The 15,954-nt window shown below is 44.7% G+C and overlaps 1 protein-coding gene across 1 annotated transcript in view; it reads left to right on the top strand.

Moving 5' to 3' along the window:
• The window catches only part of CACFD1 (calcium channel flower domain containing 1), a 37,382-nt gene extending 21,734 nt beyond the window's left edge, over window positions 1-15,648 (top strand). The window contains exons 4-5 of the mRNA XM_085855578.1: window positions 11,345-11,452; window positions 13,627-15,648. Coding sequence (XP_085711704.1) covers window positions 11,345-11,452; window positions 13,627-13,708 — 190 coding nt within the window. The 3' untranslated portion in view covers window positions 13,709-15,648. The remainder of the gene's footprint in view (window positions 1-11,344; window positions 11,453-13,626) is intronic.
• The last annotated feature ends 306 nt before the right edge of the window (window positions 15,649-15,954 follow it).

Below are 15,954 nucleotides of genomic sequence, written 5' to 3'. Positions count from 1 at the left end.
TGGCTTACCTTTTCTTGACAGCTCCATGGGTAACCAATAATACCTGAAAAAGTCCAGTCCACTGCATCTTTAGGACGTTCCTCCATTCGAACACCCTGTTGTCAAACTCTTTCACAATATTTATTTGCATCACAAGAGTTAATATTCATTTATACATGTCCATATATTTTACAGACATTCTACCAATAATTATATGTACTGTTTGGCCTTGCCCTTAAATTGGTGACCAGGATCCCACAGCCCTGAGCTCAACTTTCATTTACCACTAAACGAACCCCGAGGGCTAACTCAGCCTGTCACTCATTTAAGACTGGCAAAAAAAAATGAACATCAGTACACTGGTAATGGGGACACCGCATCAGCAGCACAGTCATGCTCCAACTAGTGATGCAATCAACAGCCCAAAGGCAGCACACACCACAAACATTTGATAATACATAGCTGCTTCCAAAACTTTCGATTTACAAATTTTCGATTTTCTCCCACCTCTGCAAGTTCTTGAGTGTACCATATTCTCAGCACCTCCTTCTACATCATCCCCCTTTTGCTCGTGCAGCTCATTTTATGAGCCAAAGCGAGCAAACCTTTTTGGGTAACCACTTTGTTGTGGGGGCTGGGTATCAGCAGCAAGCACGACCGCTAGAGTGAGCAGTAGAGTCAGTTCCACCGACCGTACCCTTCTTTCCCATTCATAAGTTGGTCGTCATCAGAGAGCGTACATAGCCCCACGGTCTACCATTATGACAATACAATGCACAGAGAACCTTCCCAGGTACGGTGGCTGCTATGATATGAAAAACACGTTTTTAAAATACCAACCGATGCTGACGTCAGAAGACAACAAATTCAGATCTCAACGTAAACAAAGATGTGAATTCTGCCTGTCTGAACCGACCCATGGGTTCACACGACTACATTCACCACAGATGCATGTGCTCACCTGCACCCACCATTTGCTCACCCACTGACCCAGATGATCCTGATGGTGCAATTATCCCAATCGCCCCTTGGCGTCCTGGTGTTGCAGACTCCCCTTGCAGACCCCTGTCTCCAGCATTGCCATCCATGTTTACCAGGTGCTCCTGGCCTACTCCCATCACCATGAGGGCCAATCATGCCATCATGACCACTTGGGCCTGGAGGTCCGATAGGACCTGAACCACCAACAGTTCCACTGCCTCCCGCTTCCCCAGGCGGTCCAGACAACCCAGTGGCTCCCTGGGCACCATCATGAAGCCCATAAGAAGCACATAAGGGCAGTCATTAGAATATAAAATAAATGGAAATTGATACACAAGCACCCATACAGGTGCTGCTTAAGGACTGGCCCCCACCAGACACACCCCCCCCCCAAAAAGGGACCCCGTTGGGTCGTTATTGATACTCCCCCCTCGGAGGGAAGGTGAGCTGGAGGTGAGAAGCTTCCTTGGACCTTCCTGCCTCGTGCAATCCTTGACAATCCGGCTCGATGGTACTTGAACCTGCAACTCGATACCGCTGCAAGCACCAGGTAGTTAGGTAGCGTTGATTGCCAAATAACTCCCCCACAGGCGCTCGGCACGTATGCTCATCGGAAAGGCCAATGGTGGAAGGTAGCCAGGGAGGATGTCGTTGTTGTAGTTTTTTTCTTCATATGTGCTCAATATATTACTATCGATTTAACTATTCTTGACTAGCACACTTTGTGACATTAAATATCCTCTTATTTCCACAGTTCCCCTACATTGTGCCATCTGTACAGTATACACATATCAGGAATATGCTTTCACCCTCGGCTAGATTGCATACCGCAATTAGCACAGAATCACTTTCCAAGATGTTATTCTCAGTGTACACTACATACCCTGACAGTTATGTCCAGTATCGGACATCTTTCGATTACCACATTTTACTCAAACAGTGAGTCAACCAACACTGCATAATCAGATATCATCCATTCATCCATTTGGACCACACTTCTGCAAAGCATTTGGTTCTGCCCAAAATAAAATAAAATAAAATATTTTCCTCTGTTCCCGGCTGAGTTGTGTATGTAATTATGTCCACAGCCACAGTTGCGATTTTAACTCGTTCTTCATTCAAACATGTCATGGTAATTGTTTTTAAAATCTGCCAAATTCTCAATTATCTTTTACATGAGCCTAAAGTAAATCCCAACACACACTCCGCACCTCACTTGGACGATTCGCATTTCCTCTTTCAAACCGTCAGAGCACACTGTCTATTGTTTGTGGCTCTTGGCGACTCCTGACTCTCAGTATCCCTGGTTCCTGAGGTTGACTCAGCCTGTCATTCCACCCAGGTCGGCGAGATTATTTATTCCAATGTGTGTATCGGTGGAGGGACACTGCATCATTTGCACTAACACGTCCTTGTGACAATTGATACTAATCTGTCGCCACGTACTGCACACAACTGACGACTCGAGTCCCGACTCATGCCCATCCTGACAGCAGCTGTGCCCCTGCACGTTCGAGCAGCAGTTTTGTAGCTTAATGTTCAGGGTGCCTGCAATAACTTGCCAACTCTTCACAAAAAAGCATCGTGGGATCTTTAATGTTCACGAACCGATGTTAGCAAACTTTGCAGTGCATGTGAAACACCAGGATGGCAGTTTAGAGCTGCGTTGAGATTTGAACCGAGGCTGCACAGCTCAAAGGGCAGCCATACCTCCAGACTCTTCGGAGGTGCAGGGGGCTGTAGGGGGTTGGCACATTGTGGAATTTACTCAGGGTCCAGCACACAATGGTCTTGTCCATTTGCACATGTGTACTTGCAAACTTACAAGGCCAGGATGAACTGCTTCGAAAATTTACACAGCACCCTCGGCACGGCCGATTTCAATGCGGCCCAGATGTTGACCACACTCGTGCTTCGTGCTCCATCTCGCACACCGTACAGCCCTCCCTCCTTCGAGGGCTCCACACACGGCTTACTTCGTACATTCAACCACAGATGCCAACCACAATTTATTGTAAAACCGAGCTCCTCACAATAATGATGCAACCAACCGTGTTGATAATTTTCCTGCCTCACTCGGTTAAAAAAAAATATTTCTTTTCCAAAGCTTCTCCCCGTGTTCAGGCAAACTTCACACAGCTCGACTCTCCCAAGCAAAGATCGCGCACAGCCCGCACTTCACAGCAGGGCACCAACACATTGAGCACGATAACCGCTTTTATGGTCAATTTCAATACAAATAATTTATCCTGACAGATCGAGGCTCATATAAGGACAACAAACGTGCTCCTCTGTCCACTTTCGTACAAAAAAAAAACTTGATCGCGCCAGGCAGAGGTTAATGCTCCGTGACAAGGTCCGCAATGGACGCGTGTTCAAAGACCACTAGTCATTTCCCCCAAAAACATTTCTGCAGCTTGCCGAATGTCTTTGTCCTGGTTCTTGGATGTCATTGTTTCATTCACCGACGAGTGAAGACACAGCACGCCTCTGGGCACAGCATGTGCACTTCGACACAGCTCGCCCCCACCTTTTATCCTACTCCTCCTTCCTTCGCACCTTGGTCCTGCGTCTCTCCCCATCTCCACATCCACAACAAACTGCGTACATACGTTCGACCCACACATTAAAACGTATACAAATTAATTTAAACACATTTCAGAACTATTTGACTCTATATAAAATTACCTTTTATTTATTTACAACCGCGATTAAATAATTCTCAATTTAATTTGTGTTGTAATGACTCCTGGACTTGGAGATCACAATCAAGGCTTTATTCGGCACATCTGACACAAATTTTCCCGTTGACTCGTTTTGGAGTCGTTAAAAAAAAAAAAAATCTCAAAGAGGAACACGACCCCCACCTTTACCCTTCAGGCAAGGCGCACACATTCCTCCACTTCACCATGGGGCATCCTTCCCTCTGTGGGTTATCATTCCCTCCTACCTTCCATTTCCACACATCGTTTTCACGAGCAGCCAAGCTTCGTCCGCTGTTCTTTCAGAACTTCCCTTTAAATTTCCAATTATTATCACATCAGAACTAATCTCAATTCCTGTTCTTTTAATGGATATTTTACCGATTTTGAATTTGCTGCACTGTGACCTTCCCTTCCGCCTGCGTTTTTTCCTCTACCTCCTCACCGGGAAGGCAAAAGTCGTGGCCAGTGACCTCGTACCTTCCAGGTTTGGACACAACCTCGACGGATGAAGGAAACCCTCAGATGGGTTACCTGGTATTCTCTCTTGATTTCCCTGCTCTGTGTACTGCAGTTGCACGGGTGGGGCAAGGTGTTTTCTCAACTTATTCTTTTAATCTTAACACTTACAACTTTTCTTTTTTGTTTTTCCAACATTATTTATTTGTCATGCTTCTTCCCTACACATATTACACGCTTCAAGTTTGGTTCGGGCTTATTCACAAATGCATATCTTAACGAATCTTATTCTAGGAATGCATATGGGTACTTTTATATTCATTCATACCATGATTCTAATTGATCACATTACCTTGGTCCATAATTTCCGTTGCATCTTTATTTTCCCACTTTCCCTGAATCATTTCTAGAGTATTCTTGGACTGGTCAGTGTTTTGCCTGGGGTGGTCTCGGGTTGGGTTGAGTGTCTTTCACACCTTTCCATGAACCCTCACACTCCCTTGCACACCTTCCACGTCCTCAATCTCCCACAGAAATACCTTGTCTCTTGGAGATTTCTCAGATTACCCTCCCGGGCTTATACCTTACAATCTCCCCTTTAGACACTGTTCTCCAGGGATTTCTGAGATGAGCCTGTAAGCATCACCTGCAACCCCCTTGCGAACACTTAACCCCCCGGGGGTACCCTTCTTTTTGATGCGCACAAAGCTCCCTCTTTTCTCGTTCTTTTAAGATAAGTACAGATCACAAAGAGCAGCGAACCTGTATGTCCCGGTGCGAGAAAAAGAGGCAGTTCTTACCTTATCTTTAAGCCGGCCGGCTGCTGTCCTCTTTTGTCTCACCAAGCAAGAAGTTCCCCTCTTTTGCTCTGTTTTTACCCCCTTGCCAACTACGCCAAAATGTCGAGATCAGGGTTATTCACAGCTGACTGAAATCAAGCAATGACTACACCAATCGTCGTAGAGAAGAGCTTTAATGCGCACCAAAAGTGTACACGAGAGTAGAAAGGCACAGAATACCTACAGTATACCAGCTCAGTCAAACTCTGGCCTGCAAGCAGTTTGGTTTACTTTATATATACTTTTCCTGCTCATCTGGTTTCATGATTTCCCCAACTTCCATCAGCTTTATATTTCCTTTCTAAGATATCGTTTTCTTTGAAAGTAACAACACCCCAGCAAATATTCTGTCCTGGCCTGACAAAGCATTTATCTTTTCACAAGCAAGAAGATCTGTTATTGATCAGGCAGATCTTTATCACAATATATATATATATATATATATATATATATATATATATATATATATATATATATATATATATATATATATATATATATATATATATATATATATATTATCGTCTCATTCTACTACAAGATGTTCCCTTTTGAACTATACCAAAACAGTGCTGATTTATGACTGGGCTTCTCCGAGCCCAAGGCTCAAGGAATGTTGTTACAAGGGCCAACAAGAAAGCCAGATGTTCAGCTGCACGAGAGAGAGAGAGAGAGAGAGAGAGAGAGAGAGAGAGAGAGAGAGAGAGAGAGAGAGAGAGAGAGAGAGAGAGAGAGAGAGAGAGAGAGAGAGAGAGAGATAGAGATAGAGATAGAGATAGAGATAGAGATAGAGATAGAGATAGAGATAGAGATAGAGATAGAGATAGAGATAGAGATATAGAGATAGAGATATAGCCGACTGGCTTTGATTACCAACAGTCAAAAATGGTAGCTTACTGAGAGCATTTTAAATGCTTTGGCTTCCTCAATTAAATGCTACATTCAATTTTAAGAAAAGGTAATCCTGTTAAATTGGCTGCTTTCATCTTGGGAGCTGTTCAACAGCTCCACATATACACATATTATACGTGACATTGCACACATTATATACACATATTATACGTGACATATGACACATGTTATATACACACATTATAAGTGATATATTACCCGCTTATATATACGCACATATTACACACGTTATGTACACATATGACACGTTATATACACACATATTATAAGTGACTGACATTATATATGACATATTACACATTTTATAGCCACATATTATGATATTACATGTTATCTACACATATTATGTACATGATACATACACATAAAATGGGACATATTACACATTATATACATGATATTACACGTTATATAAGCATTAAATGGGACATATTGTTGCGGGGCCGGGACGTCGGCCGCGGTCCGTCTGCTGGATGGAGTCGCGAGTCAGCTCGACCGATCGCTCAGAATTCAGATCGTCGCCCCAGATAAGTCCGGAGTCGACGGGTCCTCTATCGGACCGAAATTCGCCCCAATCGATAGACCACGTGGGGTAGGGTCGATTGCCAATTTAAATTTACCTAAATACCCATGTGGTCCACTACCGGGGAATTTCACCCTCGACAGAACTCGTACAGAAACGAGCCGCTTATGCTTCAGTCACATTTGGCTCGGCGTCCGTAGGGTCTAAAAAATCTACGGCCACTAGCAATTATAGGGTGGCCGCAGTATTTCCACGGTCACACAATGTAGCAGACACATATGTTTTTATTTTTCGGGTTTCCCAACCTTGACCGAACCCAGTACCTGCAGAGCCTCGCAGCCGCATGGCTGAGGAAGTCGCCATTGCAAGGCTTCTTCTTCTTCTTCTTCTTCCGTTTTTCTTCACGCGGCGGCCTGATTCAGCATTATCTTGCAAAACAAGTAATCTATAATCATGTACATTTTCCTCCTCATTGATAATTAATTAGTTCGGCGAAATGCAACCCGGAAACGATAAAAATGTTTTCGGACAAAAAAAATTAACGCACATTATGGGACTAAAAAAATTGAGTTATCGGAAGTTAACTAGTCCGATAACGATGAATGGAAGTTAACTTCCAATAATAGTCTGATTAAAAAAAGTAAACTTCGATAATTATCTGTTATCGGATTATCGCTTTTGTGCCCAACACTGGTGGCATACACCTATACTCCGATCTCTAGCGGTAGCGCACGGTCGACGCAGACTGCCACGAAGGCTGTACGTAGGACGCACGGCGGGCGTAGGGGAACCGTGCGTCGACCCTGCGTTGCCTGCAGGTAGTCACACAGACCGCAAGGCCATCGTACGTTGAACACAGGGACGCCTTAGGACTACCCTACGGGACCGTGGAAATAGTGAAATCGATTCAAGGGAGCATGGCGTCTCCCTCCGTTCCCGAAGGAGGCTATCCAGCTGCTCGCACCGGGTCCCCACACGTTGTGCCAGCTCGCCCCCATTATCCTCCACTACCTCAATGTGTGTGTGCTCGTCCCCAACCCCGTCCTTATCGTGCAGTCTCTTCTCTATTTTTTCTGTTTCTTTCTGGCTCCTTTTTCCTTCCCGTCCGAGTCGTTCTTCCTCTCTGAGCCCCATTAGGTGTTCGTTCTCCCTCCGGAGCTCCTCAGTCTCCGTTGACTCCAATCTCCCTCTCCGTTTTAGTTGTTCAATTTCACACTCGTATAGTTGTTGTTTTCTCTCCCACTGTTCCTCCTGCTCTTCGTTTTCCAATCTCATTGTTTCTTTCAATTGGCTCATTTCCTTCCTGTGTTTCATTCGCTGTTCTTTGTCTATTTCCTCGCACTCCAGCCTCGCCTTTTCTTTCAATTGGTCAACCTCGGCTTCATGTTCCTTTTGTTTTCTATCCCATTGTTCCTCTCGTTCTTCCCAATCCAATCTCGTTGTGTCCTTGAATCTCCTGATTTCTCCTTCCTGCTTCATTCGTTCTTCCTTCATTACTCTTTCCTGCATCTCATTCTGCAATCTCGTTATTTCCTTCAGTTGGCTGACTTCCTTCTCCTGTCTCAATCTTTGTTCTTTCAGTACTCTTTCTTGTTCCTCATTCTTTAATCTGGCCTTCGCTTCCAGCTGTTCGACCTGTACAGTGTGGTTCCTTAACGTTTCATTCTCTGCTGTCGTTCTTTCTTCTTTCACCATCCTCAACTCGTTTTGTAATTCCATCTCTTTGTTTTGGTATTTCTGGAACTCAGAAGCTTTCTCTTATAATTCCTTTCTCATCTCCTCACCCGCCGACCTTGCTTTGGCTTCTCACTGTTTGATTTGCAGTGTGGTTCCTTAACGTTTCATTCTCCGTTCTCTTTCTTTCCTCTCTTCACATCCTCAGCTCGTTTTGTAGTTCCGTCTCTTTGTTTTGGTGTTTCTGTAACTCAGAAGTTTTCTTTTCTAATTCTGTCCTCAATTTGCATGCTTCTTCCCTCCTTTCCGCACAACTTTCCCAGGCTTCCCTCCTCATTTCGTCCATTTTCTTCCCGTATTCCTTTAGTTCTTCCTGCCATTTATTTTCTTCCTTCATTACTCTTTCTTGCATCTCATTCTGCAATCTTGCCTTTTCTTTCAATTGTTTCTGATATTCCTGTTCTCTTTTTACCTCTTCTTCTAATCTTCTTCTGTCCCGAACGCCTTGTTCTACCTCACGCTCTAGTTGCTTTATTTTCCAATCGTGTTCACATTCTTTCCCTTCCAACTGTATTTCCCTCACTCTCCCCTCTAGTTCTTTGAACCGCCTTGCTTCCTCCAATAATTTTTCCATTAGTTGTTTTACTTCCAAGTCGTGCTCCTTTTGTTTCTTTTCGAGCTCGGTTTTCCATTCTTCTTCCATGTGCTTTCTGTCCCGGGAGTTACCAATTCGCTCCTCCTCCATTCACTCGCTTAGCTCGGTCGTCCCTTGTTCCCACTTATGGATCCTTAATTCTATTTCCCCCACTTTTCCCTCGAGTTCCTTGGCCTGTCTTGACTTGTCCAATAGTTCTTTCTTTAATTGTTTTACTTCCAGCTCGTGTTTCTGTTTTTTTTTTTGAGCTCGGTCCTCCATTCTTCCTTCAATTCTTTCCAAAGCCCGCCAATGTCCGCCTGCCTCGCCTGCCATGCCCACGTGGTTTGAAACGGCTGTTGGGAGCGCTCGCCTCGTGTCGCGCCATTCGCAGTGCCATAAATAGCCACTCGCTCCGTGCTGCGCTGAGGTGCGATTGCGCCGCCATTATGCGACTCAGCCTGCCGATAAAGTCCGTGCTCAGGATATGGGGTTGAGCTTCCCCACGGATTGTAATTACAAGTACCGTCCTGGGCCATGGATCCTACATTACTTCACATATACATTTCTACCCCCGGGACCCGCCCGCTTTGAGACTCCATCTTATTTCTCGTAAGGGATTAATTTGGCCTGCTCGTAATTTGGAGGGAATCGGGGGTCGCTCCTCTCACCCCTGAACCGTTCCCCGTGAATTTAGCTGGAGACGGGGTGGATTTGAATCCCACTCCTGACACCAGTGTTGCGAATTCGCGCCCGCCGGCGTGCGATCGGCCGCTCGACTCGAATGGCGGCAGCCTCGCCCACCGGAACGGACAATTCAGTCATGACCCTCTCGGAACAACGCCGGGAGCTAGTCACGGGTGGGGGTTTAACCTCACCACGATGGTGCCAATTGCCCACCCGCACAGGATATGGTTGCTCGCCAAATTCGACCTACCTAAGTACCTGCACGAGCGGTCGACCGGGCGATCGTACCACGCCACAGGCCGACTCCGGACACGAACCGCTTAAGCGGTCCGTTCCGTGCTACAGTGATAACCGAGCGGTGTTATCGTCGGCCTTGACGGTTCCGATTTAATTACCGGGCGTTTTAAACCCACTCCGAACCCCTTACGTGATGCAAGATGGAGATTCAAACAAAGGAAAGGACGCAGCGAAACGGGGAACAAGTTCACACAATGCACATTTATTTCACACAGAAGGCACGTAAGGCACGTATATACAGCAAAACAATTATGCAACAAAAGCAAATGCAGAGTTAAAACCGACTACACGCGCACACATGGCAACACTTAAAACAATACTACTTGACGAACGGCGCCACCACAAGCATTTACACAAAAAGCAAAGGAAAAGGAAAAGAAGCCGCGACTTCCCTTTTCGTGGCCGGTGAGTCCCTCTCCCACGACCGTCAGCGTGGTCGCGCCTGGCCCGACTTCTCTCGCGGCCGGCGAACCCTCTCCGGCACTCCTCGTCCGGACGCGCAGGTCCACCTCACAACCGGTGCTGCCGCGTCTCCCTCCGTTCACAGGTCGCTCGCCAAGCCGCGAGCGCAGGACCTCTTCCCCCGACAAGACAAGCAGAGGGGAAGCCTCGAAAAACCAACTCAACTCTCCAAGGTCCGTGCTGTACGCCTTTTGTAGCGCGGGGCTCCGCCCTTCGCTCCGCCCCGTTTTCGGCCCTGCCTCCCTTCGAGCTTCTTGGAGAAGCCTCTCGAAGGTGGGTGTGCCCTCTCGCTCTCCCTCCACCCCGCCCCGTGCGGGGGCCGGGGGAGTCAGTTTTTGGCTCAGGGCCAGAGAATTATTCCCCCAAAAAGAGGCCCCCACCTTTTCTCACCTTTGACCCCCGGCTCAGATCGCACTTCCACCACACCGAGTGCAGAGAATTTCGACGGGAGAAACAGGCGGGAAAAGCCCCCGAGCATCGTTGTTGGTTTTTGTTTGTTCCTCCGCGGAGATCGTAACCGCACGGGGCCTATTGAATGGCGAGTGGCGAAGATGTGGTAGTGTAGATGGTGGGGGTGGCGTGGTTGTAGTGTGGTTGGTGCTGTGGTGGGGATGGTGTGGTTGTTGAGATGCTGTTTGTTTGAAATAAAAGATAGAACAGAAAAATGGCAAACTCAAAGCGTCGCAGCCCGGATGGATCACATAAATTCCCTCTATACAACGGGTTTGGGCTAACTACACATGTACTTACGGAGATATCTCACCTGAGGGCTCTTTATGGTCTAATGCGAATTTCCAGAACCGTAACAATACCTATCCTTTGGGATAAGAAGCACATGGTCCGGTCTTGATTGGGTAAACCAGCTTGTTACTATGTATAATTTTGTGTGCACTGTCCATGTCCTTCTAATGGGTTCCTGCTGTCTCAGAATAATAAATGTTTATGCTGGAACCGCTCCATTAAGTTCCAATTTATGTTTTTTATCCTTCTCCTTCTCCCTATTCAATGATAGCTAGAACCCTTTAGAATGAAGTGTGATGGGTGGACGAATGCTTCTACCTTTTGTGATACAAGTTTATAGCACAGGCAGAAAATCATTGGATTTTTGCTCTAACTCAGCATCTTGAATTGTTGATTCATACTGAAGCGGAAAACAGCAATTTGCATTGCAAGCTGTCGGTGTGTGGGTGTGCAGGTTGGCGATAGTGCCGGTCATCATCAACCCTGGCCTCACCTCAGTCTTGGGCAACTTCATCACATTTGCCACCGGTGTATTGTATGGGCTCACCATACTTGGCAAGAAGTACGTAAAAATAACACAAGTTATTGATTAATAAATGTGAAAGACTGTTGTGTGAACTCCCAATGGCACAGTTGCCATCTTTAACTTGTCTTGATTATTATTTTCTTAACTTTGATCTCTAATAGGAACATTACTTGGTTTCATTTCTTGCTCTCGGTCCTTGTTACACAGGGTTTTTTTTCTCCCTTCTCTATTAAAGATTTAATGTTCTTCCTCGAAGCATTTGCTCAGTGAGGCAACCCTCAACTCTGGTTCTGCAACTGGACTGGACATCATTGGCACACATGTCCTAAAAACCTGCTCTGCTGCTCTTGCACATCCCCTCTCTGCCCTTTCCACCCTGTCATTTGCCCAAGGCCATCTTCCATCTGTTTGGAATCTACCAACATCACTGCATTACATTAAAAGGTGCAAAAACTGACCACCTCAACTACAGACATATCAGCTTGCTTCCAATCATCAACAAGGTCATGGAATACATCATTACAGTTGACATCAAATGTTTCCTTTTCCCGAACGACCTCATCTTAGATCATCAATTTGGTTACAGACCCTTGATATGCTGATTCTGTTCTCCCAACAATGAATGAAGTCCCTTATTGCCACACATGAGATCAGGGCCATCTCTCCAGACAGCTCTTGAGTATTTGATACAGTCTGGAATCCCGTCTTGCTCTTCAAACTCTCTGTCTATGGCATATAAGGCCACATCCACACATTGTTTACTGACTTGATATGCTCTCGAAGCCAACGTGTGGCTCACTACAGGATCTCCTCTCCCTGTCAAGGCTGGAGGGCAGTGTTTTGAGCTCAGTCCTATTCCTAATCTTCAGTAATGATCTTTCTCACTCTTATAAAGTGATCTTTATCTCTTTAATGATGACTCCACCCTCTGCCGTGACATCACGCATCCTTCAGATAGACAGGCAGCAGCCTCTTCCCTCTCTGCAGACGTTGATGGAATCACGAGCTGGTCAAACACTTGGAATACGTCTTTCAATCCTGACAAATCTCACTCTGTCTCTCCGAAAGGACCATCTGGTGAACTCTCCTGTCTATTTCCTTTACAATCCTCTTGAAGTTCAGTCACTCAAACCTTTGAGCATCAGTATCAGCCATGATCTTTCTTAGGCAAACCATGTACCTAAGTTGGCTTCCAAAGCCAGTCGCCGACTGTGCATCCTCTATCATGCAAAGTGTTTCCTTGGCACATCTGAATTTTTATTTTCCTACAAGGCCTTCATCCATGATCTGATGGAGTACTGTTCTCCACTCTGGGCTGGTGCCCCTGCCTCACAAAATCATTGGAATCTCCCATGATGAAGCTGAGTCTGGGCCTATCACTTTCACATCACCTACATGTCGGTGGCCTCTTTGTTCCACCACCTCCTTTCTGGGCATTCTCTTTTATTTATTTATTTTAAATAAGTAGGCATTGTAGCATGATCTGTCATTTGCAAGTTCATTTTTGCTTTTTTATTCATTCAATAATTTGAATCATTTAATTGGCTTCATGATCAGGGACATAGTGTCCACAAAGTGGACGTGGTTATGCTGTGCCAACCCCCCCCCCCACACACACACACACACACACACACACACACACACACACACACACACACACACACACACACACACACACACACACACACACACACACACACACACACACACACACACACTTTTGAGGGTACGTCTTGATACCTTTCCAAATGCACATGCCGAGCCATCTCGAGCCCCAGCTGCATGACAATTTTATTTTTGTTTGGTACCGTGTGATATGCGAGGGATTATCAGCTTGTCCTATGTTTAGAGTGCAAGTGTAAACGTGCAAGGATTACTCGTCCGTTCACTATCGTGAATGAACTATATGGAGTGATTTTGGTAATTTGGTTTGTAACATTAAGCTACAGACTTTCAAATCAACTCTCATAATGACAACATTCTGTGATATATTTTAAGCCTCGTAACAATGTGTTTTTATTTATTTATTTATATTTTTGAAAATATAACTGCATTTTTGCTCATCTATAGTGTTTTCTTTGTTTACAAAACATTTCCTCCCTATTTTCCGGAGTGTCGGTGTCTATGTTCTCTCATTTTTGATCATGCATACTAAATTTTCTCGTAGGATTTGAGCTTTTGCTGATGGAACGTGATTGTCATTTGTGCAGGGGAGATGGCATAAGTTATGCCAACATACAGCACCGGCAAGAAATAACAATGATGGACGTAAACAATCCTTCTGTGCCTTAGTTGGAAGATGAAGATGAGGACGGAATGTGAGGACTGGAAATGTACAGGGCATTTGTAATGACTCTTAAACTGAGTGTTCCATTTGAATTTGGGGCAGATGAGTTGTGTTCGAGCAACAGTGTGATTGAAGAACACCATTATACCATCCTTAACATAATTTGGGCTAGCATTTAAACAAAATGAATTCCTTTAGAAGCCAAATATATGATTACATTTAAAGTGGAAGCGAGGAGGAGAGGGTTTGAAATGATAATACATTTTTTTGAAAAAACAAGAGGGAAATGTAAGGAAAGGGAGGGAGGGAAGATAGGAAAATTAAAATGGAATAATCTTCTCTGTGAAGGTCGATGTCGGTTTGCGTCGGTGGACAAGTTCAACAATGTTATAAACTGGAAGGTCATGAACTGCTGTGGTAAGCAAGATGCAGCCGCCGTTTTGAGTGCTTGCCCTTTGTCAATACTTTTTCTTCTTTCTTTTTACTCTCATTGAGGGGAGAAAAGAGAAAGTTTGATAAAAGGTTTGTTAGGCAATGGGAAGGCCAGAAAGGTTTGATTGGGGTGTAGGTTAAGGTGGTGGTGGGCGGTCATTACTTCCACCATTTTTTGTTGTCGGTAGGCCACTTTTATAAAGAAATGTGTAATTTTTGTGGAAGAATAGTGGTGCTTTCCAATGATTTGTGGGCATGGTAATTGTTATACTTTGAAACATAAACTTGTGGATGTGTTGGGGTAGTTTGCATTGCCGTGCAGCATTGCTTGGTGTAGTGTCCTGACAGGACAGTGCAGAGCTCGCACACTTACCTTTGAGCTGTCTAATCTAGGTTTGATTCCTGTCAGACCAGTGTGCGCAGACAAGGTATTGAATGCATCACAAAGTATGCCGTCCCTCAGATGGATGTTAAGCTGGATGTCTCATCTGGTACACATGCTGGTGGATATTAAAAAATCCCAAGGTGTCTTTCCATGAAGAGGAGGCTAGGTATCGCTGTGGCCCTGGCCAAAATTACAAATCCCGATCAAAACCTACAGGGGGGCACATCAGCAATATTGTCAACCTCCCCTCCCAAATATGAACTGCTGAGTGACACTCGACCTAACATGCATCGTGTAGAATATGAATGAACTTTGTGTAGTAAGTTATGATGCTTTTCAGAAGGATTTTAGAATTTTGCATGCAAGGAATGTGTGGAAATGTGAACTAAGGGCACTGTAGTCTTTTGCAGTAAGGTTAGCAGTCGGTCAAACAATGCATCTACTCCTAAAAAGACATTCCTCGTGTCAAAATCCATCATGTAGCCTGGGTGACTTTGTGTGCAGCCAGGTAAAGGTTGGCCTGGGTGACTTTGTGTGCAGCCAGGTAAAGGTGAAATTGTATCATTACTCAATCTCCCTTGTTTGACACATTCATTGTTTCTTCAAGAAAGGATTCACTTTGCAGGTGCACACAGACTAATATTAATGAAATAATGATTTCAAGGGTTGTGTGGCTGTTTTGAGAACTTGCTTTCGCTGTGAAGGGAACAGCTTATGACTTTAATGACGTGTCAGTGAATTATAAACGTCATTTTGTGGAATTATAGCAAATATCATATTATATTGAGGATAATATTGTTTACGTGTAAGGAGATTTCTCTAATGGAGGTACGTCCAGGTTGTACATAGATTGTATTTAAGATGGGAGGTTTGTTTCTTGGGTGCAATGTTTGAACTGTTTCTTGAAGTAGTGTTGAAATTATCATTGGATGTTTGGATTTTGAATGATTCTTTTAAACCAAACAAAATTATATTTGGGATTCCATCCACCTTGCTTTTGTGAAGAGAGCCAGTGCTCAGACAGAAGTACTGTACGAGTATTAAACACTACGTGGGAATACTGCCTTCATGCTTTTTCTAAAAGAAACCAAGGGTCTGAACTACAATATTAAATTATCTTCTTCTTTACTTTGTCTTCTCATGTTTGTCTTGATGTCTTCTTTTATTTACACATAAATCCTTCGTTACATGGCGACTCGATATCCAGAATTTTGTTATAACGTAACATATAAATTAGGGAACCAATTTGTTATACGCTGCATTAAGTTTGCTTTTATGGAATTTGAATCTAAGTTATACTTTTTTCGGGGGGGAGGGGGGTGGAGCAGAAGAAGATGATGCTTAGGGTGAGGTAGACAATCCCATTGCCCCTCCTCCTCGCTCCCAGTAACCCCCATTCCCCCACGTCTCGCTGCACCTCCACCTCACGGAGCG

This window comes from Eptatretus burgeri, chromosome 14 (assembly GCF_056783735.1).
Source record: "Eptatretus burgeri isolate ZD-2024b chromosome 14, Ebu_testis_v1, whole genome shotgun sequence".
Taxonomy (NCBI): domain Eukaryota; kingdom Metazoa; phylum Chordata; class Myxini; order Myxiniformes; family Myxinidae; genus Eptatretus; species Eptatretus burgeri.
The sequence above is the reverse complement of the archived record's forward strand: the minus strand, read 5'-3'. Positions and strand labels throughout refer to the sequence as shown.